The 27,662-nt window shown below is 44.3% G+C and overlaps 3 protein-coding genes across 8 annotated transcripts in view; all 3 read right to left on the minus strand.

Annotated features, from left to right (window-relative positions):
* LOC118300471 (nuclear factor 1 B-type-like) overlaps positions 1-762 on the minus strand; it is a 65,389-nt gene extending 64,627 nt beyond the window's left edge. The window contains exons 1-2 of one of the 2 annotated variants that reach the window (XM_035624894.2): positions 572-762; positions 364-477 (exon numbers count right to left, since the gene is read on the minus strand). In XM_035624894.2, the coding sequence (XP_035480787.1) occupies positions 364-381 (18 nt within the window). In that variant the 5' untranslated portion in view covers positions 382-477; positions 572-762. Of the gene's footprint in view, positions 1-363 lie in introns of both variants that reach the window. The other variant, XM_035624895.2, reaches the window with a different exon arrangement.
* An 8,245-nt stretch (positions 763-9,007) lies between these two features.
* On the minus strand, positions 9,008-16,608 carry zdhhc21 (zinc finger DHHC-type palmitoyltransferase 21). 2 transcript variants are annotated; one of them, XM_047330508.1, is made up of 8 exons: positions 16,393-16,591; positions 16,099-16,276; positions 15,874-15,972; positions 15,498-15,609; positions 15,066-15,204; positions 13,244-13,360; positions 12,420-12,463; positions 9,008-12,239 (listed from the first exon to the last, which is right to left on the minus strand). In XM_047330508.1, the coding sequence occupies exons 2-8, from the start codon at positions 16,250-16,252 to the stop codon at positions 12,107-12,109; spliced, it is 798 nt and encodes a 265-aa protein (XP_047186464.1). In that variant the 5' UTR covers positions 16,253-16,276; positions 16,393-16,591; the 3' UTR covers positions 9,008-12,106. The 2 variants fall into 2 exon arrangements, with proteins under 2 accessions (XP_047186464.1, XP_047186465.1); XM_047330509.1 differs by lacking the exons at positions 9,008-12,239; positions 12,420-12,463; positions 13,244-13,360 and adding exons at positions 13,692-14,237; positions 14,481-14,660 and having other exon boundaries at positions 16,393-16,608.
* A 2,673-nt stretch (positions 16,609-19,281) lies between these two features.
* dennd4c (DENN/MADD domain containing 4C) overlaps positions 19,282-27,662 on the minus strand; it is a 29,828-nt gene continuing 21,447 nt past the window's right edge. For all 4 annotated transcript variants that reach the window (XM_035625103.2, XM_035625104.2, XM_035625102.2 and 1 more), the window contains 18 exons: positions 27,353-27,559; positions 27,078-27,206; positions 26,720-26,867; positions 26,417-26,566; positions 25,764-25,877; positions 25,565-25,690; positions 24,329-25,419; positions 23,882-24,077; positions 23,657-23,754; positions 23,374-23,549; positions 23,088-23,246; positions 22,784-22,982; positions 22,550-22,660; positions 22,285-22,422; positions 22,038-22,155; positions 21,555-21,711; positions 21,379-21,443; positions 19,282-21,227 (listed from right to left, as the gene is read on the minus strand). In XM_035625103.2, coding sequence (XP_035480996.2) covers positions 21,091-21,227; positions 21,379-21,443; positions 21,555-21,711; positions 22,038-22,155; positions 22,285-22,422; positions 22,550-22,660; positions 22,784-22,982; positions 23,088-23,246; positions 23,374-23,549; positions 23,657-23,754; positions 23,882-24,077; positions 24,329-25,419; positions 25,565-25,690; positions 25,764-25,877; positions 26,417-26,566; positions 26,720-26,867; positions 27,078-27,206; positions 27,353-27,559 — 3,519 coding nt within the window. In that variant the 3' untranslated portion in view covers positions 19,282-21,090. The remainder of the gene's footprint in view (positions 21,228-21,378; positions 21,444-21,554; positions 21,712-22,037; positions 22,156-22,284; positions 22,423-22,549; positions 22,661-22,783; positions 22,983-23,087; positions 23,247-23,373; positions 23,550-23,656; positions 23,755-23,881; positions 24,078-24,328; positions 25,420-25,564; positions 25,691-25,763; positions 25,878-26,416; positions 26,567-26,719; positions 26,868-27,077; positions 27,207-27,352; positions 27,560-27,662) is intronic.

Here is a 27,662-nt window from a genome sequence, read left to right on the forward strand (position 1 = left end):
AGACTTTTTTATTATTATTATTATTATTTATTTACCATTTTATATCAAGGGGGGCCCCAGTAATAACTCTTGCACGTACATGAGCTATAAACGAAACACAACAACGCTTGAGTTGAGCGTGCGAATTAAACGTGTGTGTGTGTGTGTGTGTGTGTGCGTGTGCGTGTGTGTGTGCGTCCCAATCAAGGGAATGGGATGTTAACATAGGTGCCAGGTTGTTCGGCTCTGCGTGGCCCGACGTCGAGGTCCGTGGGACGAGGTCACCCACGGACCCTCACTCGTGGGGGCAGAGACACGCGCCGTCACAAAGAGCCGTCATCACAACATTGTTTTACAAAGCAATAATAATCCATGTTCACGTACCATTGCACTGTACTGCATGGATTAATGGGGAGTCCTGGAGCCTGGTTGCAACACACAAGCCGGTCGCTTCACATTTCTCACGTTCAACTTTGGGCTTTGGAGGGTTTCTCTCTCCTGCGGCGCTCGCAGACCAAAAAAAAGAAAAAAAGAAAGTCAACACCGGAAGACGCTTCTTGGCAGACAGCGGCGAGAAGAAGTTTGGAAGCACCTCGCGGGGTTTTTTTGTGTGTGTGTTTTTTTTTTCTTTTTTCTCTTTCTTCCTTCCTCCTCGCGTCTCACTCTTTTTGGATCGGGTTTGTTGGGTGGTTCAGTGGAGTTGACCGTGATCCAGGAGAGGCAGAGTTGTCGGCACTGGGCTGGTCTCCGCCTTCACTTTCACTGTCCGACGGACTGCCGCCCTCCGGCTCTCGGCGGCCTGCGTCAAGTCGGACACACTCCACCAGGCTCAACTTCCGGTTCTGGCTTTTCTAAATAAGAGCCTCGTCGACCGATGGGCTAATGCAGAAAGGTCCACACACAAAGTAGCGAGAAAATAATGTGTGGTAAACATGTATCCTGTTTTATTTATCTTGATGGCTCAGTATGACACATGTCGTTGTCCAATATTAGCCATTTAACTTTAAAATACAATAGAATAGGAAAAAAATGAATTTATTGCATGTATATATTAATTATCTAATTTTTGTTTTGTTTGTACTATTGCACCGTGGGTCCGAGACAAACGGTTTTTCAATCCCTCTGTATGTCTGGAACATGTTGCCGGAATTGACAATAATGTTGACTTGACTTGAAAAAAATTGCATTTCTTAAAAAAACAGCCTAGTTTATTCATAATTAGGCCACATTTTTGATAACTGAAGGGGGTTATAGATATATTATATACATATTTATTTTAGTACAAAACAACCTACAAAAAACATTTAATCCTTCAATTTAACAAGAATGCTTAAAAAAACTATTGAGACCAGATAGCTGCGTGGTTTTCACTGCACAGCGTTAAGCTCGCCTAATGCTTTTATTTTGTAAAGCCATGTCTCAGTGTGGCTACTATAACCCAAAACGTTTTTCTCATCCAAGTTATAAGAACGAATAACTTGAATAACTTGTTTTCTGATACAAACCTGCATAATATGTTTAACCCCCAACCACGTCGAACTCGACCTCTTATTTTGAATTCCACCAAACCCTTTTCCCGGGTCCGGCGTCGAGCTGTTTCCCCGCAGCTTGACAGCGCCGCACAGTTTTGTAATGGTGTTTTGCATTCTGGCCTCCCATTGGCCGGCGGCGGTGGCCCCGGGACGCCGTACCCTGGGCCCCTCACTTCCGCTCCTCTGACGCGCGGTTCGGGGCTTGACCACAGGGCTTGACAGAGCCGGACAGTCGGCGCTGAATAGCGATGGTGGAAATGACAACACGGCAGAAATTGAAGTTCAAATCATATAGGGTGAAGGGAAATTATTATTATTATTATGATTATTATTTGTTGCAGAAGCAGTAGAGAGGGCACGTGGAAATATGAGAATGTTTAGGAGCTAAAAAAAATAAAATAAATTTTAAAATAAATAAATAAATAAATAAATAAATAAATATATATATGTATATATATTAGCTCCTAAACATTCTCATATTTCCACGTGCCCTATAATGTTAGGGGGTAAATTATTTCTACAGTAATTTCTATGATTCTTAAATACCTGATCCCTATTTTATCCTTCAATCATTTACTGCTTATTTTCCCCTTAGATTCTTGGCGTATGAAATTGCCATTTCCTCGATCAAAAATGTTTAACAAACTTTGCAGAGAAACCACAGGTATAGCTGCTGTTACAGTATTCTGATATAGTTTAATTAAAGGTGTTCATGAAGTTTGTCAAATGCCAAGAATATGATACACACTTTTTTATTTATATAGCACGTCAACAGCTAAAGCACTCTCCAAATGAAATGGGTTGGAGAGTAAACATGGGAATCAATTACTCGGTAATAGCTGCATGGTGGTTGTATGCAGCACGGTGGTAATGGTGCCATGTTGCCAGGGCGGTTGACTGATGGGATATTTAGAAAGGCGGTAACCTTGACCGATCACTCACTGGATGTCGTATGGCAGCATGGCTGCAAGAGAAAATGTGACTGTCTTAGTAACATGGGGAAGACTAACAACTGACCCCACTCCTGCACCTTTCACCACTGCGATGGGGACATTTGCACGCCATTTTCCAAATATCTAAAACCGTTGCTGTTGTCGCGTGGGCCCGTGTATCTTCATCGAAGCGATGCCAGTCATCGCTTGTGATTCCATCCTCGTGACAATTAAGCTGAGAGCATTCGGTTGCGGTCCAAATGATTATAAAATGCTAATCAATGATCATTTCAAGGGCAAGTTCAGGCTAATACTGTTTGGTGTGCCAAGTCTTTGGTCTTTGTGCGGCATCCATGAAGCAGAGCTATTCGCTGGGTGTACAGGCGAAACAGATGTCGTCCATCTGACTATAAAACACTTTTAGGCCCCTGATAAATGGAAATAATGATCTTTCACATTATCTTGTATTTTTCCAAGAATGTCATTTTACTTATTATAGTTTGTCAATGGGTAAGATGCCACGAGAGGCTAGATCATAATCTCATACGCGGACTCGTTCGTCTCTCTGCCTTCTTTTTATCCAACATTGTATTACACCAGTCCACTGATGCACAAGACATTGGCCCTCCCAGGTTCACCCCTGTAAAATGTGGATCTACCGCCCCCATGTGGCCACAGACACGACTGCTAGTTGCACGTTTGGGAGCCGCTGGAGAATTCAAACTGAGGTCCTGTACATGGCGTCGATTTTAAAAGGTGTGAGGAGGTTTAAGTGGCATTTAGGCCACCACCAAATTACTATGGTCATCACCAGGAGGCTTAATGTAAAAGACGGGTTCCTCCCATGAGGGTTCATAGTAATAACGGGGCAGAATAATGGCACGTTCATTAGAAATTGCCAAGCCAAATATGAAAATGGTAACAACAAAAATACTAATATAATGTTAAGTGCCCCAAGTCAGTCGCCCCAATAGTAGTCCGTTGATACTTGGTCCCAATAGCTACAATAGTCGAACGTCAGAGAAAATTCTCCTTAATGTCCGAACTACCCGATCAGAGCTGGTACATCTGCCTTCACCACAAGCTCAGAAATGAGATGCAAGACACTTTCCAGACCTGGAATCGTTTCCCCCCTCCTGGCTTGTTTAAAAATCATTTAAAATCACCTTTCACAGAACAATGTCAACGCTTTTGATTTTCCGATATATATACAATATTTTTTTTGCCATCAATTCACGTGTGCTCCTCTGTCTGTTCTGATGCTTTGGATCTGTTTGCTGTGTTTTATCATGTTTCCTTTTGAGATTTCTGTCCCTGCTTATATTTATGTATGACACTTTTTATTCATTTTTTATTTCATTTGCTGCCCAACTTGACCAGGACTCCCTGGCAGCCGACATATTGTATCTCAGCGAGACCATCCCAGTTAAATAAAGGATAAATAAATAAATACATACATTTAATAGTAGGAAAAGGACAGGTGTCACTATAACATTGGCTCAAGTGCTCCAGTACGACAAGACAGTGAGCCACCATGCACAACTTTTACACTCAATATATACAAGTGTCACCATCTAGTCTTTCCGGTTACAACCCAGTCCCATATATATAATATCAGTATGTTTGAAAATCAAAATGAACCAGAAAATGGTCAGAAAATACACAAAAGTCGCTTATTTTGATGTCAACAGAAGGCTGCTGCTGCTACTGGTATTACCAACCTGGGTGTTCAACGTGCAGAACACCATTGTGTGACCGAGGAGGCCTCATCTCTCTCTCTCACTGTACTGTGAGAGCTTCAGTGTGAGTGTCATGCCATTTCCTCCCATTGCACCATTTCCTTTGGGCTTTTCACAATGGCTACTGGTACCTTGTCATAACAAGACAGCAGATCCGCCGTAGTCCTCGATACTCTGACCTTTACGCGACCTTTTGATTAACTTCTATTTTGGAGCGCGACGTACCTCGCGTCCTGTTTCTGCCGCCCGCTTGCTGCAGTTGCTCTTAACAGTTTCCTCGTGCAGGAATTCTTAAAAGCACTAAGGCGTCCGTCTCCGTGTGAACCACGCGGCAGTTAAACGCAATAAAGTAGAAAACACAAGCAGCAAACAGTCGTTTGAAGACAGCCCATTTAATGCATGTAAATCAATTAATATCACTGGAGTAAAATTACTGTACACACACACACGTGGGCAAAAAACAATCGGCGGTGAGAAGCAGCAGGGGCCTGAACAGAGAGGCTCATTCCTGCTCTGCTCATCTGCATCGAGACAGACAAAACAGACCTCGGCTCGAGCGGAGCACAATAAAAGCGCCTGTAGTCCGACAGGCGGATAACTCTTCAGAATGAAATGTCAGCCCGTGTTGCCTCTTCAGCATGGGAAAGGCGCGGGCTGCACAAGGGCCCTTTGTTCGTCACTATCACATCAGCAGCGCAGGGGGTGCACTCGAGGAACGCTCTCATTCTGAGGGGCAAACTGAGGACGTACCCCGAGTCGTTCATCTCGCTGAAATATTATTTTTTTTCAATCTTTGCAGTCACATTGAAGTGAACACAGCTACAACCGCCGGCCTTGAGAATCACATTCATCACATTTATCACATTTACAGATCAATGTGCCAGGAATTCCTTTTTGTAAAAACCATCGGTTGAGCAAACGTGGTCAGTCTCGACCTGGGCACGGACAGATAAAGCCACAAACCAAACGTCCCTGTGGTCAATTCTATTTGGGCAGTCGGAAGAGGAGGATGTGTAGGAGACAGACCTGCCAAATGATAATGTCTTCCTCACACCGTCTTCAAATGTGGCCGCACAACATCTCGGATTTTGTCGATTTACTTCTTTTTTTCAAGTTGACTTTGCCTCGATGGGGATGTCCGCCACAAGGACGAGATAAAAGAGAGCTCCACTCACCATCCACCACGTCCTGGCTGACATGTCGTAACACAGCTGCCATTTAATGGACGTCTCTGTCAGTGTCCCAGCCATCGCTGTGCTCCCGGCGCTCGCTGTGCTCCCGGCTCTCATCGGATGCAGCCCGGTGGAAGATAAGAAACCTAATCAAAGGGGCATCAGTGGAGGCATGCTGTGCCACACGAAGGCCAGTCCCTGACAACACTGCATTATGGGTGGGGGGGGGGGGGGGGGGAGGAGGAGAAAAAATCAGCAACAGCTTGACGAGGGACTTGAACCTGACTGTGGTAATTACAAGAGCCATGACCCCTGCGACCCTCGCCACCCCCCTCCTACACAAGCCTCCTCCCCCCGCCCTCTCCCCCCTCTCCCCCCTCTCTTACACTTGTTCTACAGACTGCTGGAAGTTACGCTTGACTCTGAGAGTAATTACAACAACAGGGACATCTCGGTGTCAAAAATGCAAACGCTGTGTTGATTTGGCTGCGATCTGTAATGTGGTTGTGTGGGGGAAATGCATCCTCTCCTCCTGAACACTCACATCTCTTCTGAAATGTAGAATAGGGTCAAACAAGCTATATGCCCTGTGCAAATATACATACAAATTACATGTATATTATTTATATACAATGTCTATTTATACTCTCTGTACAAACCCCCCATACTCCTTGTCTGTCCCTGTAACCCTGCACTTCTGGTTGGATGTCAACTGCATTTCATTTTTCTATACTTGTACTCTGCCAGAAGACAATAAAGTTGAATCTAATCTAATGGAATCTAATTGTGGCTCAGTGCTGAACTCCATCTTTCTGTTTGAACCTCATGCGTTTGTTTAAGAATACAACAACTGAAAACCGGTGCTGGGATTTACTCACTGAGCCCGAGGCCATTTTGATCCTCTTGACTTCTTCTGCGTATATAAAAAAATAAAAAAATGCAGTGCAGTGAGGACTTTGTTCGAGGATTAACTCATGTAACTGAAAATGATTGTTCTTATTAAAAGGTGGCCCAGTCTATTACCGTTAAAACCGGTCATGGAGATCAAGTGTCGGGGGGCCTTACTGGGGGCCCGACTGTATTTCGATCCGTGAATTAAGTCGTTTCGGCGTGTCCATGTAAATGTTATCTGACCGCCGGCTGAAAAGACCTTTTCTCTCCCGCCACATTCCAATCCTCCTCACCGAGGCCGCCCGCTGGCAGCTGGATTTCCCCACAGGGACGGTGGGTGGACTTAGCAACAGCTACTTAGCATTAGTTACAACAAACAGATGAAGATAAAGGAAAAACTGCAAATGAAGACAAGGGCTTCACTTGATTACATTGGCACACACACACACACACACAAGTCATAAGTCCATGTAAAGTCACATGGTAGAATTGAAAATGAATGATGGATAGCCTTGAGTTAGAAAATATGGTGGAAATAAAGCAGGACGTCTTCACACATGTGGGCGCCTGTAGTGTCCACAACAGCTGATTGCTCTGTGTGTCGCTGCTCTTAATAAGTACCTGTTCAAGGTTGACCTTTTCATCACGCCCGACTTCAATAAAGCACTAATTAGGAGCCGGGTAATTTAATTGGCTCTTAAGCACAGAGAACAATGAGACACTCCACAGTCATCACGGAAGGCAAATGTCAGCCGATCAGCACACGGAACAGGCGGATGAATTGGACTCTGAAAGACATTGAGTCACTTAGCACTGTGGCTTGCGTTATCAGAAGGAATATAAAATGCATGAAAGCCGCTGATGGATAAAGCAACAATACATAGCTTTTTAAAAAAGGTTTCATTTGTACTATTAGCTTCTTTACAAAGGTATTTTTTATTCATATTAACACCCGCAGATCTGTTATGGGAGATGATACAAACAATCTTGGAAACAGGGTAAACATAGTTTGTAGATTTGAAATCACTTCTATGAAAAAGCTGATCAAAAAAACTGAAATATTGTCTGACACCTTCAGCTGAGGCCATACGCCTCCATGAGTTTGGAGAAAGGACAATGTTTAGGCCGAGGCCCATACGCGGACGCCGCATGCGCCTTATTGATTTTGAGGGTAAAATCGATACATTTCATCGTCTTGATTGGATTAACCGTTTCAAGTTCAACTTTTAATTGGATTTCTACTTTCTACCACGGGAGCTTATTTGAAAATCAATACGCCAATCAATACCTCCGTGTGCAGAAAGTTCAACTGTGGGCGCAGGAAAAATGGAGGGAACGCGGCAGACACCTGCCACCAGCAACCCCACCCGCCGGTGACTCGCTGAAGTCTGACAAATCTAATCATGCTTTTATCAATAGGGAGAGAAAAAACCTTTTAGAAATTAGACAAATTGGAATCAGATTCGGTAAGAAATTCAAATTTCTAATGTTGTGCCTTCTAAAGTACACAGGAAATTGTTCATTCTCAAATGATAAGAAGGCAACCAATTGGTGCCAGACATATGTACAGATCTGTGATGGAGCACTATGTCAAAAAACAGTATAGCTGATGCTGGGGATGACCCTAATCACCCAATCATACAGGAAGTATGGCCCATAGGGATTGAAATCTAAAAAATGATCGTGCTACCCATATTTGCTGATCGGATAATAAATTCTATGTTCCATCGTGTAGACTTAATCCTTGTCTCGGCTTGGCAAAAAAAAAAAAAAAGGCAGCGGAACACGCCAAGCCAATAACTCCAATCCTAGACAGGTAAACAGCCTTGTATGTGAGAGCGAACTGTTCCAGGCCTAGTTTATGTTTATCAAGCACGCGGCTAATTATTTCTTTTGTTCGGCCAGATGCCATATACTGTAAAACTAGCAGGTGGTCACTTATTTAATTAGTTCAGTTGACCAACCAATTGCCAGAGATTAAGAACACGTTTAACCCAGGCTGGCTGCCGCTATTATCTAGACTGGACTCCTTCAATTCTACCATCCGAGGCCCAAATTGACAAATTCTATTTCAACCCCGGCACATTAATTACATTCAGACATACAAAACATGTTCTAATGTGTTTCAATGCAAACACTAAGATAGATATTAATTGTATTGTGCGTATAATGAAGAATATTCTCTTCTTCTAGAGTCAGCAGGTGCTGATATTAACACTGGTTAATTTAAAGATACAGCCGCGTGGCCGTGTGTTAAAAGCACAAAGGACTCTTATTCATTTAGGGAGTACAGTATGTTTGTCTCTGTAACCTAAAAGTGTCTGTGCTCCTTCAAATCATAAAAGCACCCACATCAGGATCAAGCACCGAGCATATGGATGGTGTAAAATGATTGGATAAGCTTGGTATTTTATGTCTATTTTTACATATATTTAAGAGATTGTGTGTATTTCTGGGATGCTCCGAGATCTCCAGGTATCCTACAGGGAATTGACAAGAACTCTTGAAAAAGTCAGTTTTATGTTTGGTGTAATTTAATCTTTGATTTTAATTGAAAAGAAATTTTGAAAAAGACACTTCTTATCTGTGACATGAAAACAACTAAAAGCCCGAATGAAGGTAATGTAAAGAATCAAAGTTTGGATTGGCATATTAATAACCAATTAGTATAACTTGGATAACCCTGCTGGGTCAAATCAAGATTTAAGTTGATATTGGAGGTTGCTAGTGTGTGTGTGTGTGTGCGTGTGTGTGTGTGTGTGTGTGTGTGTGTGTGTGTGTGTGTGTGTGTGTGTGTGTGTGTGTGTGTGTGTGTGTGTGTGTGTGTGTGTGTGTGTGTGTGTGTGTGTGTGTGTTCAGAGTATGTTAATGAAATCAAACCATTTTAGACAACACTCATAGATTATGTTCACGGAGCATGAACACATTACACACGCCTCACAGACTTTTAGGACAATGGCCCTTCGGTGTGAGACAGCTCAACTGCTGCTCGGGCTCTTCTGATGTGACACAAACTAACAGCAAGTGAAGTATTCATGCAGTGTATTCACTTAGAATTACATGTTTTGTGTCTTTTGTTCAGTATCATCTCGCCCATGGAGAAGAAAAAACAAAAGTGTGGACTTGTTACATGTGTATAGTTAACAGCGAATATTAAACAGCTCAAAGAAACTTTTTCACAACAGACATTTTTGACTTATCGTCGCAGTAAAGAGCAGGACATTTCATTACAGTGTCTCCGGTACGTGAAGTCTCCCGATAGGCCAAACCAGCCAGTATGTACATAACATGCTAACACTTATTACCCTCATCATTTCCATAAAATGGGAAAATTAAGCTTTAGCTGCAGCCAAAATTGAAGTTGCCAGATAGAAAGAATAGGCTCAGACCTATTTATAATCTAATTTATTGGAATCTGATATTTTCTATAATCACATTTTACACACTCTTCTTATGTAATTAACTGTGAATTAATTTTACAGGCTTTCTATACATAAAAAAAACCAGTTCACAAAACATATCTGTTCTAGTGAATGACGATTGTATAAAAAAATTATAAAAAAAATTATAATATGTGTGTATATATATATATATATATATATATATAGAGAGAGAGAGAGAGCACTTGATAACACAATAAACGATGTGAACAAAAGAGAAGGGGTCTGATCAGAGGGCTCTGGGGGACGCCAGATAACGGCTGAGGCAAATGAGTGAGCACGGCCTCTCCGATGTGTTCACATCTCCATTGACTCACCAAATGAATTTGAGCCTCTCTGATTAGCTGATACTAAAATCGCAAGGTCTTGTGGCTGACATGTTGCGAATGGCAGATATGCTTTACACACAGCAGCTACAGTAGTCTTCTTGGCTGAGGTTACCGATGCATTGATAAACAATCAAATCCGGTTATCACCCGGTTAGTGAGTGGCGGGTGAAAACCTTCCACCAGCTCCTATACTTCACAATACATATCGGATTTTCACCACTGTTTATAACAGTAAAGATGGCTTTACAAACACACAATGCTTATTGCTTGTATAAAATAAATTGCGGATGTGATTCGTCAGTAGTATCCCCTTTTTTTACTGCCAATCACACCCTTTATCCCCACAACCCCCAGAAAAAATCAATCAAAAAAAACATCCAAAAAACCTGAATCTGAGTTATAAAAACCACTGAGCAAAGTTATCAACACACACTCATGCAAATGTGACAGGTTTGATTAAGAGGTACGAGTAAAACGAAGCATACACGTCAAATAAGTTAAGTTCAAGTGAGGACTTCTGTTCCGAGACCGACGCGGGAGAACAGACGGCGTGCGCGTGTGAAAATCAGTGCATATTATATCGAACCACTATCTTCATAATTTTGGTGAAACATGCATTTACTCAATGCTTGCCGACTATTGCAACATTTCCCCAGGTCTTTGGCTTGTATGAAGACTAACATGATGATGATGATGATGATGTACGGTGAGCGTAACAAGGAGACCTAGACAGGCACTTATATTATACTACTTGGATATCGTAATGTTTCCAATACATGGAAAGCTTTGTCTACACGTCAAGCTGACAGATTGCCAAGTATTATAGACCCTGACAACCACGCTATGCTAGTTATTATTATTATTATTACTGTTATGCAATGAAACATGTTGAAGAATTCATTTAAATATCTAATCAGTACCAGAGTTACAGCAAAATCAAAGACAATTTCAGAACTAGCACACTGATCCGCTCGTGTCTGGGTTCAGACACGTTGAAGGACGCATCTATGACAGCCGCAGCACTAGAATGAGAAGAATAAACCAATGATGCCTTAAGAGCAGGAATATAGGGAAACGGAGGGCCAGGTTCTGTCCAGAACAGAATCTGCTTGTCTACACCTCTAAAGCTCACTAAAATTACAATGTTATATCTAATTCATTCAACTGGTGCAAAGACAGAGAACTTTTCTTGTAACTTCCCCAAAACGTCGACTTCCGATTAGACACCAGGTTGGATTATGACATCAAAATAAACTGCATCTGTCAATCTGGGTTCTTTTCCTGCGGCACGTGAAAGGGTTAACTTTCTCCCTGTTCATTACACATCTTCATAGCCGGCTGGTCCCACGTTATCAACTTTGTCCGGTGGCCGCGCTTCATAAAACATCACTTCATAAAACATCACTTCATAAAACATCACTTCAGAGGTAAAACAATCAAAGAACAATGCAGGCGAAACATTCATGAATGATCACCAGTAGCCCGTTAGCGGGGGAACGCGTCTGACGCCGGGTCCCGTCGCTGTTCACGCGAAAAGTTCGAAACTGGAAGACCACCAACCAGCAAACGTTAAAAAAAAAAAAAAAGTGTGTAACAAATAAAAAAGACATAGCTAAAAGAAACAAGGCACAAACTTTTTACAAAACACTTTGCCTTTCCAACAGACACACTGAAGTCACCCTTGTTCTGTCTGTGGCTGATTAAAGGTCAGTAGTAAAGGCTCTTTTTTACTAAAGCAACCTGAGAGGGCTCCCTTTTGCCAGCTGCTTTCACATGAAGACTTCCATCCCTCTAAAGTGGTTTCCAAATGCTGAAAGTAGCCGTCACAGTGAGTAAAAAAAACAGCGAAACATTTCCCCATCGCTCCCAAAAGTGTTTCTTGACCCTGTTTACCTCCGGTCTGGGTCTCGTAGAGAAAGGGCAAAAAAAAACCCAGCAACAACAACACACGTAAATAAAAGCGTCAAGTATCCACTGACGAACCGAGCTCCCGGAGCACAGGAGAGGGCAGTGAAGGCGAGCGGATGGATTCTTAAAAGTGTGCATACAGTGTGTCATCTGTGCAGGCGGGAGGTAGTGCGGGGCCGTCCACCTACACGTGGGTGCGGAAGTGGTGGCCGGCTTGGAGCGCCTGCCTGGCTCGCAGCGGGATGAGCCACAGGAGTTTCCAGCGAGTGCCGCAGACTTCAGCGAGGGCCCACTGCCAGGATCTCTTGGAGCCGTATCTGAGGAAGAGGAGGGAAAAGGTCATTATCAGCCATTGTTCGACCTATGAGAACAGTTGAAAGGAACACGAGCCGGAAACGCGACACCGCTTTAATATCTCTCTTCAACATGGAGCTGGAGCCAACAGCTGGTTAGCTTAGCTTAGCTTCAAGAAACAGGCGGGGGTAAAGCAGACTTACATTTCATTTGAGAACTGAGCCATTTTCTCAATGGTGGTAGTATCCTGTAAAAAGGGGGGGGGGGGGGGGCAAAGGACAAAGAAAGATGAGTGGAGTTTTAAAAGGAGAAGCTCTTTAGATTGAAGTGTCAAACGATGAGTAGTCAAAACATAACAACATAAGCTTGCTGTTTCCCATCTGATCATGGAGGTTGCATATAGATATTTCATAGATTTCAGCGGCAAAAGCTTGTAAAGTACTTTGGCTTATTAAATGATTTTGTTGAGTCACCAAATATATTCTATATATCTTCCAGGTAGAATGTGGCCTCTGACAGGACGTACACACACACACACACACACACACACACACACACACACACACACACACACACACACACACACACACACACACACACACACACACACACACACACACACACACACACACACACACACACACACACACACACACACACACACACACACACACACACACACACACACGTTTGGCTTTTGTTTCTTCTCTACTGATCCCTGCATTTCTGGCATTGATCGTTTTATTTTTGTGCACCGTCACGCCGCTCTGGCTGAAGCTTGATGTGCTGCTGCCTCGCTTGCACAAAAGACATAACTTTCATTCAACAGGGCAAAAAAAACGACTTAATGATACTGTAAACATGAAGTGCCATCACGCTTATGTTTTCAGATCCTACTAACAGTTTCATTCCCTCTGAGATGGTTGCTACACTATTAGGAGAAGATGTCATTACGCTGACGTAGTTGCAGCCGGAAATGTCATTGGAAACAGGATAACGAGTCCTCTGGTCATTCCTCAGTACTCACAGACAGGATGCCCGTCATCTGGGTGTAAAACAAGCTCGTCATGCCACCAAACATGACCAGACCCATGAGCGTCGAGACTCGCAGCAGAGCCAGTTCGTGGCGTGTTGTAAACTTCTCCTGGGGGGGGTCAGAGCAGAAACAAATGCTCTTATCTGATGCATCTTTCATAGACAAATATGAACTTTTATATGTTACCAGTAATGTGGCTGACATGTAGCAAAGCATTCGGCGCAGCTACTGTGGCTTTAAGACAACAGTAAATATGAGTAGTCCAAAACCGCGCCTGCAGTGGTATGAAACCCTGTCTGCCCCCTTCCTGATTTCTTATTTTTTTGCATGTTTGTCACTCCTAAATGTTTCAGATCATCAAACTAATTCAAATATAAGACAAAGATAACACAGGTAAACACAAAATGCAGTTTTTAAATGAAGGTTTTTATTATTAAGGGGAAAAAAAATCCAAACCTACATGGCCCTGTGTGAAAAAGTGATTGCCCCCTAAACCTACCAACTGGTTGAACCACCCTTTGCAGCAACAACTGCAATCAAGCGTTTGCGATAACTTGCAATGAGTCTTTTACAGCGTTGAGGAGGAATTTTGGCCCACTCATCTTTGCAGAATTGTTGTAATTCAGCCACATTGGAGGGTTTTCGAGCATGAACCGCATTTTTAAGGTCATGCCACAGTATCTCAATAGGATTCAGCTCAGGACTTTGACTAGGCCACTCCAAAGTCTTCATTTTGTTCTTCATCAGCCATTCAGAGGCGGACTTGCTGGTGTGTTTGGATCATTGTCCTGCTGCAGAACCCAAGTTCACTTCAGCTCGAGGTCACGAACAGATGGCAGGACATTCTCCTTCAGGATGTTTTGGTAGACAGCAGAATTCATGGTTCCATTTATCACAGCCAGTCTTCCAGGTCCTGAAGCAGCATACAGGCCCAGACCATCACACTACCACCACCACATTTTACTGTTGGTATGATGTTCTTTTTCTGAAATGCAGAGTTACTTTTACGCCATGTAATGGGACACACACCTTCCAAAAAGTTCAACTTTTGTCTCGTCAGTCCACAGAGTATTTTTTCAAAAGTCTTGGGGATCATCAAGATGTTTTCTGGCAAAAATGAGACGAGCCTTAATGTTCTTTTTGCTCAGCAGTGGTTTTCGTCTTGAACTCTGCCATGCAGGCCATTTTTGCCCAGTCTCTTTCTTATGGTGGAGTCATGAACACTGACCTTCACTGAGGCAAGTGAGGCCTGCAGTTCTTTGGATGTTGTTGTGGGGTCTTTTGTGACCTCTTGGATGAGTCGTCGCTGCGCTCTTGGGGTAATTTTGGTCGGCCGGCCACTCCTGGGAATGTTCACCACTGTTCCATGTTTTCGCCATTGGTGGATAATGGCTCTCACTGTGGTTCGCTGGAGTCACAAAGCTTTAGAAACGGCTTTATAACCTTTTACAGACTGGGTGTGGCTAGAGAATTTGAACTCAGGTGTGATAAACCACAGTTAAGTTATGTTTTAACAGGGGGGGCAAACACTTTTACACACAGGGCCATGTAGGTTTGGATCTTTTTCCCCCTTAATAATAAAAACCTTCATTTAAAAACTGCATTTTGTGTTTTTACCTGTGTTATCTTTGTCTTATATTTAAATTTGTTTGATGATCTGAAACATTTTAGTATGACAAACATGCAAAAAAATAATAAATCAGGAAGGGGGCAAACAGGTTTTCACACCACTGTATACCTGTGATCTGTGATCTGCCAAAACAATATTCTGCCAACTGAAGGAATCATTTACTGATATTCCAGCAGAACGTACCTGGTCGAGTCCCGTCAGTGGCTGGAAGTAGTAGTACTGGCAGAAGTCCAACACCAGGGTGTACAAACTGAGCACCTGAGCGTAGAAACAGAGCTGCAGGAAGAGCCAGTGGTTGTCTTCTCCCACACAGTTGTTGATCCTGGGAAATGAACGGGATTCGGCAAATGTTCTTGAATAATTTATGTTTATACTGGCATGGGATATGAGATCATCTATTTTGATGAAAAAACAATCAGTGCTTCTCCAAAACTATTAGAATAGGAAAGAGTGTCATCAGTACAGTACAAAAATAAGAGTACAGATCAATACTGGTGTAAACTAGGAAGACTGTTAGGGTGAACAGTTTTTAAACCTGAATTTTGGATTTTTCGATAGGAACGCTGTCATACTGTTTGTGCCATGAGAACATCATCAGCGGTGGACATTCCTCACCAGGGACAGTGGTGGTCCATCCTGCGCACACAGTGACCACAGCGACTGCAGTGGTGGGACCTTTTAGGTCTCATTAAGTTGCACTTGTTGCACAGCTCCCAGTGCTCCCGCTCTGTGACACAAAGACACAACAGTTGATATTTGATTACTGGTAGAACTGGCAACAATAAAAGAAAGTAAAACAATAACCGTTTAACCTCCCTAATTTGTCCATTTACCTATTTATAGGCTTTACAGATTAACGGATGAATGGGAAAAAACAGTGTCACTATCTGATCAATTGGAACAATGAAAGATGACACTTTTCTTTTTTGCTTTGTAAGAAATGGTAAAGCAGGAAGAAAGAAAGGTGGGCTTGACTTGACTGCGTGCGCACCAGAGTGAGGTATGTGGGGGTCCACGGGAAGGCGCCCGGGATCTGCTGTGGAAGCTCTGAAGAGGGCCGCCATGCAGAGCGCTGACGCTACGTAATAACCTGAGGAAACACACAACTTTAGGTTCAATCCAAAGTCACTGTCATAATAACGAGTATTACAGTATGTCTATGTTCTCGTGACCTTCAGTGGCCCCTGAGCGATAGGTCAAACACCTCCATACTCACACACAACCGCGGCCCAGGGGATGTGTCCTTGGTTGTAGTGTGGAAGCAGGACCAGCGTAGGGATGAAGAACGTGTTGTAGAGCCAGATCCCAAAGACAAGCCCGATGCACAGCCACCCCGTGGGGTCCACCACGAAGTGCAGTCGGAGCTTCATGGCCGCTGGGACTCCGGGGGAAACCTAGCGTGTAAAACAAGAGAAAAGACAGACCTTTTGAATGATGTCCCTGCTCCTCGCTCCCACCTCCGTCATGCACATGTCATGCTCATCATCAGCAACTGGTTCACTTCACCCACATGGATGACAGACGAACAGCAGAGGAGAACGACTTGGAATACCCTCGTGTGACACGTGCTGGGGGGCACGAGGTCACGATCATGACATTACGATCACGAACGACTGTGTTACAGAGCAGGTTTCTGTCAGACGAGTTCAGCCTCCATCAGACAACACAGGTTCCAACAGGAGCACAACCAGTCCGACTGCGTTATGACAAGTCATTGTGATCGTTGTGAGGATGACGATGACGATGATGATGATAGTTCCGCCTCGCCCTGCTCCACCAGGAGCCTTGTTGTGCTGTTAGCTAGCCTCAGCTAGCCTCAGCTAGCTAACCTGCCCCTGTCACACGCGCCCTCACATACAACAACAATTAAAATGAATGAAACAACAACACGACGCGCTGAGCGTCAGTCGTGATTTCATACCCGACAAATGAAAACATACTTACTTACTTTAAATAAAGATTTTTTTTTTTAAAATAGCCGTCCAAATCAGCGCACGTATCAGTGGATCCACTTCCTCATCCGAGCCTCCGTGGGCTGGACAGGACCAGTGTTTTGTTACCTGCAGTTACCACGTACACACACACACACATTTCCGGTTGATTTATCCTTCCAAATAAAAGAACCTCGATGAGCGAGGTGGTATGGTATGACTATTCAAAACAACAACAACATGATCATAATACATAGCTTTCTAAAGTGTTTGGCACATTTTATTCATATAATGAATAAACATGTGCTTACTTAGAAGATACACTCGTGCATGAATATTATACAGCTTGGTATTTTATATTCAGAATATGTATAAAAAAATTTAAAAAAAAACAAACGTTGATTTGATCACTTGATGAAAATAAATCCTCCTGTAGCAAATTTGATATTCTTCTGATTATTTTTGAGTTATTATTATTACATGTTTTAAGGTCCATATAGAAAAGCAATGATTTGCTACTTGTAATTGGTCCAGATGTAATTTAATTTCTTTAGGGGGGAAATCCGAAGGCTCTTGGTGGGACAGAATGGATGATTTTTTTCAACTCATACAAATTTAGGCTTTTATTTTAACGACAACACCCCTAGTTTCCTGTTGTGTCCCAGTCGGTCACGGCAACTTGACGCAACGGTTGTGGACAGGTGGGCCGCGGAGCGCAGTGCCGCACCGGCGACTGGGAAAACAGTCTGCTGCCACCCTCTGGCCAAACCAGGCAAATACATGTGGGGGGCAGTCATAGATTTTAATGAAAACGTAGGGCAGTCTGTTTCGTTATTACTTCCTGCATTGTAAGTAAATTGTAAGAATTTTTGTGAACGCACATCCTCCGAGATAATTGTTCGATTTTACCCCCAAAGCACCAACCACAAGACTAATGAACAGGTTAATCCCAAAGCCATTACCCCATTGAAGTCTGCACTGAAATCACGCACCTGATAGTTATCACTATTTATTTATTTATTAGTATATTTTAAACTGTCCAATACGCTCCTTGCTCTGGGCATCGCCCGCGTTCCTCTTCCGTCTCAGAGACATCTCGGCTCTGCACGCGCACCTGCACGCGCGCCTCATCCGCGTATTCAAATCTGTCAAATCTTACAATAAAAAAAAAAATATCAGCCTTTGGCTCATCTCTGAAAATTCCCTCCTCAAAATCATTGATATAAAGCAGGTTCAATTTTTAAAAATGCAGGTGTAAATAAATATGATTTATTTTCTCATATCACTCATGTTACATGTGTTCAAATTCTCTGACTGTCACCAGGGTAGGGATGGGACGATATCACTTTTTTCGTGTCCGATTCCGATACCCATCCTTCAGCCCTGAGTATCTGGCGATACCGATCCCATACTAATCTGATACAACCTTTTCCCCACTCGTAAAATAAAATATTAATAATGCATCGTTCAGGATGGCATTCTGCTTAACTTAGCCATCTAAAAGCTCATACTCAACTGTGAAACAAATAATCAATTCCCCTAAAGGAAGACACACATAGGATAACTGCTGTTTTATTTCTCATAGAACTTTTGGCAGAATTTTTATGGTCAGTACAGTTCAAACAAGCAAAAAACGAATTAAATTGTAAACTGTTAATTAAATAATAATAAATTAACATAAAAAATGATGATGCCAGAAAGTCGTTCAAGGCTCAGTAGATATGTAAATAGGCATTTATTTGGTATGTTTACTGTATTGGATCGGATTTGACTTCTTATTTCTTCCGATATCCGATCAAGTCATTTTGGCCAATATTGCCCCGATACCGATATGGAATATTGGATCGGGCCATCCCTAGTCACCAGTAACTCTCAAAATAGCGTAGGAATAAAGATGCAATAACTAATGCCGAGTTTTCGGAAGTGACCCGGGCGTGGAAATCCACTGTTAGGATAGGACAGCTTTTTGATCACAACATGCAAACTGTGAGTGCGTGCAGGGCTGAATTGGGGATATCATAGAAATATCCTAAATGTCAAAATGAAATTAAAGAAAATAAAAAATGTATGACGCTGAAGTAAAAAATGAGCCCTGCATTTTTCTAAAACCATCCAAATGTGCAAGGATGTTCTGGACAATATCAGCCTGAGCTAAAGCTTTGACGTCAAAGACTGTCAGAGCTGTAGTGACTTTTAAGAGAAATTCTAGGTATGTATGACACTACACACAACGGTGGTCGACCCAGGCCTGCCAATGTAGGACGAAGATGAGTGAGATGAATTATTAAAATATTAATAAGTAAACAGTGTCAATGTCCACAATAAAAAAATGGACAGTCTGGCAATGGATTTAATGTGAGCCATAAAAAGAAGAGAAAAGAGCTGAGGCAGGCGAGTAAGCGTGCCATGCCATCTGACAGCACATCAAAACAGAGACAAAAAAAAGAAAGAAACCGGACGCATTTCAGTTTCAATCAATTCACAAATTCATTTATTGCAGCGCATTTAAGTGTAGACATTCAATTCCTTTCCACAGGACGGTGATTAAGATCACTTAATCTATCATTAAAGAACAGTCTCTTCTGTACATCCTCTGCCACGAGGAGGTCAAATTTACAAAAGTCAACACAGGGTGGAAATCCATACGACAGATTCCAAAAGGGAAAGAGGGGATTGTTAGTCACGAAAAAGGCTAAGTTACTACACTGTCTGCAATCCAAATGTCAATCATACAAAAATAAATAGTTGAGAATTTCTTTCTGTGTTTGGGAGGAAAAACTGCCGTTTTGTTGTTAATATTCTGAGACGGTCTCAACCCGGCATCGCCCCCCATTTTGTTTAAGGTCAGGCTTTGAATCTATGCAGTGCAAATTGAAATTTTTTATCTGTACAAGTCAGCGTCACTTTCCCTCCATCGACACCTATTCCCCAACAGTTCAACACAGCACTTTTACTTCCTATCTGCGTAGTGGAATGTCATGTCAACGTCGTGTCTTTCTTAAAACAGTATCAAGCCTTTTTGCAGAGGAAGGAAAAAAACAAAAATGCTACCACGAATTTTCAAAGCTACAGCACGTAAACCGTAGGAGGCATCCTGTCAGCAAACGATATTCCCACTTTAAAACATCTTACCGGTTGGTTCTATGCAAAAGTGAAGAATAGCTGAAGCACATGTAAGTTACAGCTGTACTTAATAATAACAATGAGACACATAAACTGAACAAGTGAGTGACTGTTAAAAAAAATGCAGATATTAAAAACAAAAGCTGGACTGATCACTGAGGCCCTGCGCCCACCTGCTGTTTGTCTTTACAACTCAAAAGAACGTGTCTTATTTCAATGTGTGGATCAGTAGTGTGGCACACGTTTTCACTTATAATTGATTGATATATTTATATTTATTTATTACATTTTTCCCCAAAATGATCTCTCTCTCTCCAAATTACAGGTTTTCATCTCATGTGGCTGAGCGCTGTTGAAGAGATCAATACTTCCTTAAGACCGGTTTTGATTGCAGGGAATGTGGAATGTGATGAGTTGAATTTCAGTGATGATAATTAGTGATTGTCATTGACGGTTGATGTCCGCTTCCAACTCAGATTTACACAGACGGAGAGCCTCATTCTGAACCTCTACGTACACAACGAAACATTCAATAAGACTCGGATCACAGGCGCAAACAGTCGAGGCGTCACGACTTCCTGCCTCCGAAAATAAAGGCAACTGTGGTTTCAGGTTTCCCTCGAGTAAAAAAAAGAAAGAAGAAGAGATGTACAAAAAGACCGGTGGACTTGAGTTACTATTGTGTCTTTTTTGTTGTTGTTGTTAGAAAGTGCAGGAAGGAACAGTTGGGGTCTGTACACAGTCATAAACAACTCACAGTGAACTAATCAGGGGATAGGCACGGTGGGGGGGGGGGGGGGGGGGGCTGTCAATACATTCTGTACAGTGATTCATCATTCTATACACCATCTGTAAAGAAAAACACCTCAGCTCATCCCACCATTTTCACTGCTACTGTCCAAGCAGATAACAGAAACAGTCCCACTCGTAGGCGTCTGCTTGGGAAAACCTACGAAAAGCTTTGATAGGTGGTAAAAAAAAAACTAAACAGCAGACGATGGGCATCTTTCAAGACAGAGGTAAGAAGAAGTACCATGTTTGGACAGTTGGAGGTGTTTAATTACAAAAGATGACCTTGCTCACACGCAGCGACACCAACCGATCCTTCCCTCCTGCCGCCACACGAGGCCAGGTGGATGCAGGTGTGTTGGCGGTCAGATGAATGGAGCTCCAAAGCTTTTAAGGCACCACTGGACGTTGGGCGTGGGCGGCCGATCGATGCGGTGCAGAGACTTGAGCTGCTCGGCGCTCAGCTCCTCGTAAGCCAGCCGGTACTCCCTGTCGAAGGCCTCTGCGGGGTGAAAGGGCGGGAGCGGAGGTTGACAGAGTCAGGGGAGCTTAAGTACGGCTGCACTTAGCAGCAGCGATGCGTTTGAAAACGATAGCGTAGCGATGTGGATGTAGCCTATATGGAGTGGTGGCCCTTTCACACATACACTCACCTACATCGATGTTCTCCCGTCCCAAGGCCACCAGCGAAAGAAACATTATTTCTCTATAGATACTCCTGAGAGAAAGTCAGGGCACACAAATGAGGTACAGGCATGTTTTCACTGACACTATATGCATATAAATGTGGTGAAGTAAAAAGAAAAAAAAGAGGAAGAACAAGGCAGACCTTTGTCGCTTGACCCCCTCTGGGCGCCGCTTGATCTCTCGGATCAACAGGTTGATCGGTCCGTAGACGTCGTTGGTCTGGATGCTGCGGACAATAGTGTTGAGGAGAGTACGAATCTCCTGGTGGTCGGTGGGAGCCAGCGTCGCCTTCTTCTCCACTAGAACACACACACACACACACACACACACACACACACACACACACACACACACACACACACACACACACACACACACACACACACACACACACACACACACACACACACACACACACACACACACACACACACACACACACACACACACAAAATTAAACTTTGTCGAGTAGCAGTAAAGCCACAGGTCTTGATGACACACAGCGGACTATCGCACACTTTGCCCTTCGCTTAAACGGGATCGAGGTCTTCGACTCAGATATGGTGGACAAGTGATGGTGGACGATACGGCCTGATACTGTGTGTGTCTTTGTGTGCAGACTCACACAAGGTCCTCCACAGCAGGTAGAGGGGATCTCCTGGTTCCTTATGCAGGTTGATGTTGTCCCACAGGAGCTGGACGTATACCTGCTTACTGTCCTGGGACAGAGATGTCAGAGGCAGCTGCAAAGATAACGTTATATAGTAGCTATATTTGTGCCAGTATGATACTACTTATATTAAAGAGCACATGAATGGAAACACATCTGGACATTGTGTAGGAATAATGAAAAACCATAGTAAGTCTCTAACCTGTACTCCATTGTTGCAGTGTTCAGAGGTAAGAATGAGACCAGGTAAGTGAGTGGGCAGGTCCAAGCGACGGAAATACCACACCAGGTTCCAGAAGATGATGGGGTGCTGGCTGAGGAACTTGTGGGTGTAGATGACCTGGATGGACAAAGAGAAGTCGGACTTACAGGGGGAACAAACTTCTCGAGGTTTGGAGTCATGCGTGGTGGACTATAAGGCTAAAAAGCCGACTGTCAGAACATGTGTACATTTGCGAGTGCTTTACCTGATCCCCCTCGTTCTCCAACAGGGTCTCCAGCTCCTTGCGCAGCACCAGGGGGCTGAGGTACGGCACAGACACAGGCTTGGGGTTTGGCCGTTTGGTTCCCAGGCCATCCTGACAATCACACGCACATTTGCATCCCATCAGTTCATTTCACTGCATTGCAAAAAAATAAAGTGTCACCTGCGACTTTTAAAAAGCGATAGGGTTCATTTTGTGAGAGTGCATGGCACTGACCGACATCTCTTGCAGGCTGCAGGGAAGGCTGGTTGTGGAGACGCCATGGCCGGGTCTCTGGGAGTAGTCCAGGCTCTGCAGTGGACCTCCAACACTGTTGCTGCGTGTCAGTGACGTCCCGCTGCATCTCTGCTGCTTCTCTCCAGCGCGGTGCTCCAGTAGACCCAGAGGGTCTGACTGCACCGGCTCTGGAATCAGACTAGAAACAGAAGGAGTGAGGAGGGGGGCTGGAGGACAACTGGACTTATAATATCCCTGCAGGGTAAATCCAAGTGCATGCAAGTGATTCCTAATAGGGTTGTACCTCTTATGTGCTCCACAGTGATTATCTGGAGTCTCTCTTGGTTCCTCTTCAGGGAAAGTGATGAGGTCTGGTGTCTTAATGTCGGCTGAACCGCCAGCTGTGGGATGGGCGCTGGTGCTGTGGATACTGTCTCCCGAGGCACTGGGATTCATATAGAACCTGAAAGAGAAGGAAAAAAAACGTATTTGCTTTTGTTACCTTTGTTTCCCCAATGGGAAGAAGGTTGTGTGATTCATCTTAACGCCACTTTTAAAATAAGGACAGGGAAGTGACAACAAGTTCCTACCCAGTCAACGTGCGCAGGTCGTGGAACTCGATGTGCAACAAGGGAAGGAAGGCTGTGCGACAGAAAGGACAGTTGGTATTGAGGTTGGAGTCATCGGCTGTCCAGCCCGACATGATCTCCTCATCATACACCAGAGCTTCACAGGAGCGGCACTGGGAGCAACTTGACATCAGCACCTGTCAGCAGGGAAATAAAATGAAACCTCGCTGCTACTCATGTGACAGGCCGGGCAGCACCAGCACGGCCGCACCACAGGGGTTGGTTGTACAAGGTTATGTCTGACCTCCAGTGCACAGTTTTGGTAGATGCTTGAGGAGGAAGCGTGATGTGAGGAGCTCTGCTCAGAGTCGGGACCCCTGCCTGCTCGCACTGGAGTTGGATCTGCAGATGGAGACAGAATCCGACTTGGACAGCTGATACCACAACCCGCTGACCTCACAGCACTTCATTAGGCCCCTGCCTTTTCCACTTTCCCTCATGTGTTTTAAACCATAGCGTGTGTGCTCACGTGTCTGGTGGGTCCCTCGGCCTGTGTCGCTGCTGCCACTGCTGCTGCCCAGGCTGGTGCAGCTCTGGTTCAAACCGTTGGCCACCAAAGCTGGGATGGCCCCTCTTTCCGGACTCTCATCGACGTCATGTGCCGCCAACATGTGTTCATCCAGATGTGCTGGGAAGCCGCCGCCGCCACCCTGAGCTTGTTCATCCTGCAGAATAATGTCAGATAGAGCACTTGTTTACATTTTGAATGAAAAGAAGAAAAAAAGCATAATTTATTCCAAAATTGGAGATCTTGGTGATGGCTACATTATATTGCAGTTTATTAACTGTGTTTATCTATTCACGAGCTAGAAGTAGATAAAACGTGAAATTAGGGAAAAAGTTGTGGTCACGATCAATCAGCATCACAGCTGAGAAAATAAAGGAAAAAATATGTTGTAAATATCTGGAATCTCACCTCGTCATCTGAGTAGGAGTAAGCTGAAGCCACCGCCCCCCACACTTTGCTGGCTACATTTGCCGCCTGCTTCATGCTAGACTTCAGCACATCAATTTTAGGGCCCGACAAGAGAGTGTCCATCTTGATGCCTGAAAAAGAGTTTATGACCGAGCCCAGAGACCCTCCCTGCGAGGACTTGACCAACGCCGTCAGCGAGGACGATCTAGTACTTGGACTCGCCGTGGTGCTGGCCGGGGTCTTTGTCTTCACAGCAAATGTCTTGGAGCGAGTGATGGTGTTGGGGCTACGCTTGGGTGTGTCGCCCGGAGAGCCGGTTGGAGTTTTGACGGGAGGCACAGGAAGGCTGGACCTGCGCTCCAAAGGCTGCTTGGGCGGTGATGCGTCGGTGGACTCGCCCTGGGACTGCTGGAGCTCCATGCTGGAGGACTTGACACCGAGAGGGCTGCGCAGGCTCATGTACATTTCGATCTCCTCGGCCAGGTTGCGGGACACCACAGCAGGCACCGAGCGTGGTTGCTCCTGGCTGGCGACAGAGGCAGACTCTTTGGTCTCCGACACCAGGAGGGAAAGTGGGTCGGCGCCGACCTTGACGTCTGCCCTCTCCAGGGTCGCTCCTCGCACCCCAGACTCATCCTCATGTGCCTCCGTTTGCGATCCCTCCTGTTTTTCCATTTTTTCCTCAGTCCCCTCCACATCATCTTCATCTCCCTTCCCTAGTGCTGCTGCTCCTAGCCCCTCTTCCACTGGTAGCTTCCCAAGTGTCAAGCCCTGATCATCCTCAGGCTCCTCCTCCAGATCTTTGAAAAGTGCTTTGGGACCACTGCTGGGGGGTGGACTCTGGCCGGCAGAAAGAGCTGCGGTCAGGATACGAGCGTCAGCGCCCATCTGGCTGGCCATGTGGTCCACGCCTTTCTCCAGGAGCATTCCTGCACGAGTTTCCGCACTGAAGCTACAGCTGCGCTCAGCAAAGGATTTTTGCCGCTGCTGTTGAGACTGGCTGACTACATCCCCCGGTGCCAGCGGGGCGTCATCATCGGGGAGAGACACGTTGTCGTTCTTGCTGTGTCTCCTGAACAGCTTCCCTGAACCTGTAGAACATGTGCAGGAATGAGAATGTCCCATTTAATTTGTGTTGCAACAGTAAAACAATAGAATCAATTCATCTTAAAAAGGGGCACTTAATAATTCAAAGTCATGCTATAGTTCAAATTAAAGCCTCATCTTCCTCTTCACCTGCTTCACCATCAAAGCTCCCGGTAGACAGCTTCACAATACTAGGCACAGGTGAGGGCACGTCAACGGGACTGGGGGGTCCTGCTACTGCTGCTGCACTGTCCACCGAGCCAGCGATGTCGCCTCCTGGTCAAACAAGGTAATACACAGTCAACACTGAAGTGAGAGAAGAAAAAAGGGGCGTTGTTCATATACGTACTGCACATATGTTGCGCTTTGGCGTTGTTTCTCTCTTGAGAGGAAAGGACGGCTGTGTGTGAAGGCTCCTGGTGTAACTCGTCCTTGGAGCCATAGCCTTGATCAGATTGCCTTCCTGCGCATCACAAAAAACACAAAGACCATGCGGTACTCAAATATATATATATATATATATATGTATGTGTATATATATATGTATGTGTGTGTGTGTGTGTGTATATATATATATATATATATATATATATATATATAAATTTTAAGTGTATAATTAAAGGACAAGTGTTTAGTAGTACCTAGTGGGGAGGTTGCAGACGGCAACCACCTAAACCCCTCCCCCTCCCTTTCCAAGCATATAGGAGAATGTATGGTATTCAGCTAAAGTAAACATGTGGCAGGTGTTCTCTAAAGCCAGTTTCTTGATTATAAATTGATGAAAACATAATAATGAATATTATATTTGATATTTACCATAAACTCTGCCTAAATTCTACACATGGGACTTCAAAGGAGATCGACTTACAGTGAATTTGCCAAACAGAGTTTCAGGGTTCAACTTGGAATCAAGTTTGCAAGTCCTATTGAACTTGCTGTGAATACAATAGTCAGTGCTTTCAAAAACTTTCCAGTGATGTGTGGCTCAGCAGGAGTCAGTACCTGTACTGCAGTGGTTGTCTGTTGCATCTTCCATGCCGTCGGCAGGGGGAAATAGATTATGATCCTCACCGTTGACCTCGTTCGAGCTGTCGGCACTTCCATGACTCAAGCGGTCGGCGTCATTGACTGCAGATCCTCCTATTGATGCAGCTGGAGACGGACAAGCAAAGTCAAAAGTGAGTAAAAAACAACCAAACAAGGAAACATATTGAGAGAAAAACAGACAGTGTAACAGATGTCATATCGCCACTACAACAAAAAGAAGAATCAGTGATGCTGAGATATTGTATGTTCCATCCCCACCTGTGGCACTGAGCGTGGACCCCTCCTTGGACGCAGTTTGGCCTACAGCGTGCTTGAACTGGGCCACTCCTCGGACCACATTACGAAGCTTGGTCCACATGAAGAGACCGCTGCGGTTTCGGCTTGGCCAGGGGCTTTCTAAGACCGCCTGCATTGGGAACACATTGGAGGGTGAGGACACAGGAAGTCTGCTCAATAAATTGTGGTTTTGACTTGTGATTGTGAAGTGAAATATCAAACAAAATGCCTGTGCAAATGGGCCACTGAGCCATTTCTGTTTGATTTTAGCGGTAAATATTTATCTATTGGTGCTTTTCTTTGTTTTAACATTCTATATAAGTGTTTTGCAATATAGGACCTTGTTGTAATATCCGTATGTGATGGCGTTGGGGTGTACTCCAGCTTTCTTCATCTCAACCAGGACTCGCACAGCCATGACAGGTAGACCCCACACACCACAGAGCTGCATCACCACTCTATAGCACACCTAAAGCCAGAGAGCAGATGCATTAACGTTAATCAGACATGGATTTGAAAAGGCATCGTTTAAGCGCAGCATGAGACAGTGAAGTCTGTACAGGTAAACTATGAAGAACCAGGGAATTTTGATTCGTGCACATAATGAGACCATACCTCATCCAGGACCTCCACCTCGGTGGTCCTCATCTTCAGGAGGACGTTGTACGCCTGCTGCATGGCGCGGCTCTTAGACTTGGCCAGCCGCACGGCTGCCGGCAGGCAGATGAACCACATGCTGTAGCAGTGACTGAACAGACAGCGGGCCCACAGCGGTGGGTTGGAATAGAAACGCTTTGCCATCTTGTAGGCAAGCTTGATCTCCTGTGGGATGGCGGGGACACACAATTTGGAAAGCTTTTTAACACGACAGATGCCCACGATGATCGGGACAGAGGATGAGAAGCAAATAATTGACACAGGTTAG

Source organism: Scophthalmus maximus, chromosome 2 (assembly GCF_022379125.1).
Source record: "Scophthalmus maximus strain ysfricsl-2021 chromosome 2, ASM2237912v1, whole genome shotgun sequence".
Taxonomy (NCBI): Eukaryota; Metazoa; Chordata; class Actinopteri; order Pleuronectiformes; family Scophthalmidae; genus Scophthalmus; species Scophthalmus maximus.

Coding starts and splice junctions, on each gene's coding strand:
- zdhhc21 (XM_047330508.1), bottom strand. CDS start 16,252: ATGAAGCTCCGACTGCACTTCGTGGTGGACCCCACGGGGTGGCTGTGC. Junction 15,973..16,098: donor CCCCTGGGCCGCGGTTGTGT/GTGAGTATGGAG, acceptor GTGTTTCCTCAG/GTTATTACGTAGCGTCAGCG. Junction 13,361..15,065: donor CACTGACGGGACTCGACCAG/GTACGTTCTGCT, acceptor GACCCCCCCCAG/GAGAAGTTTACAACACGCCA.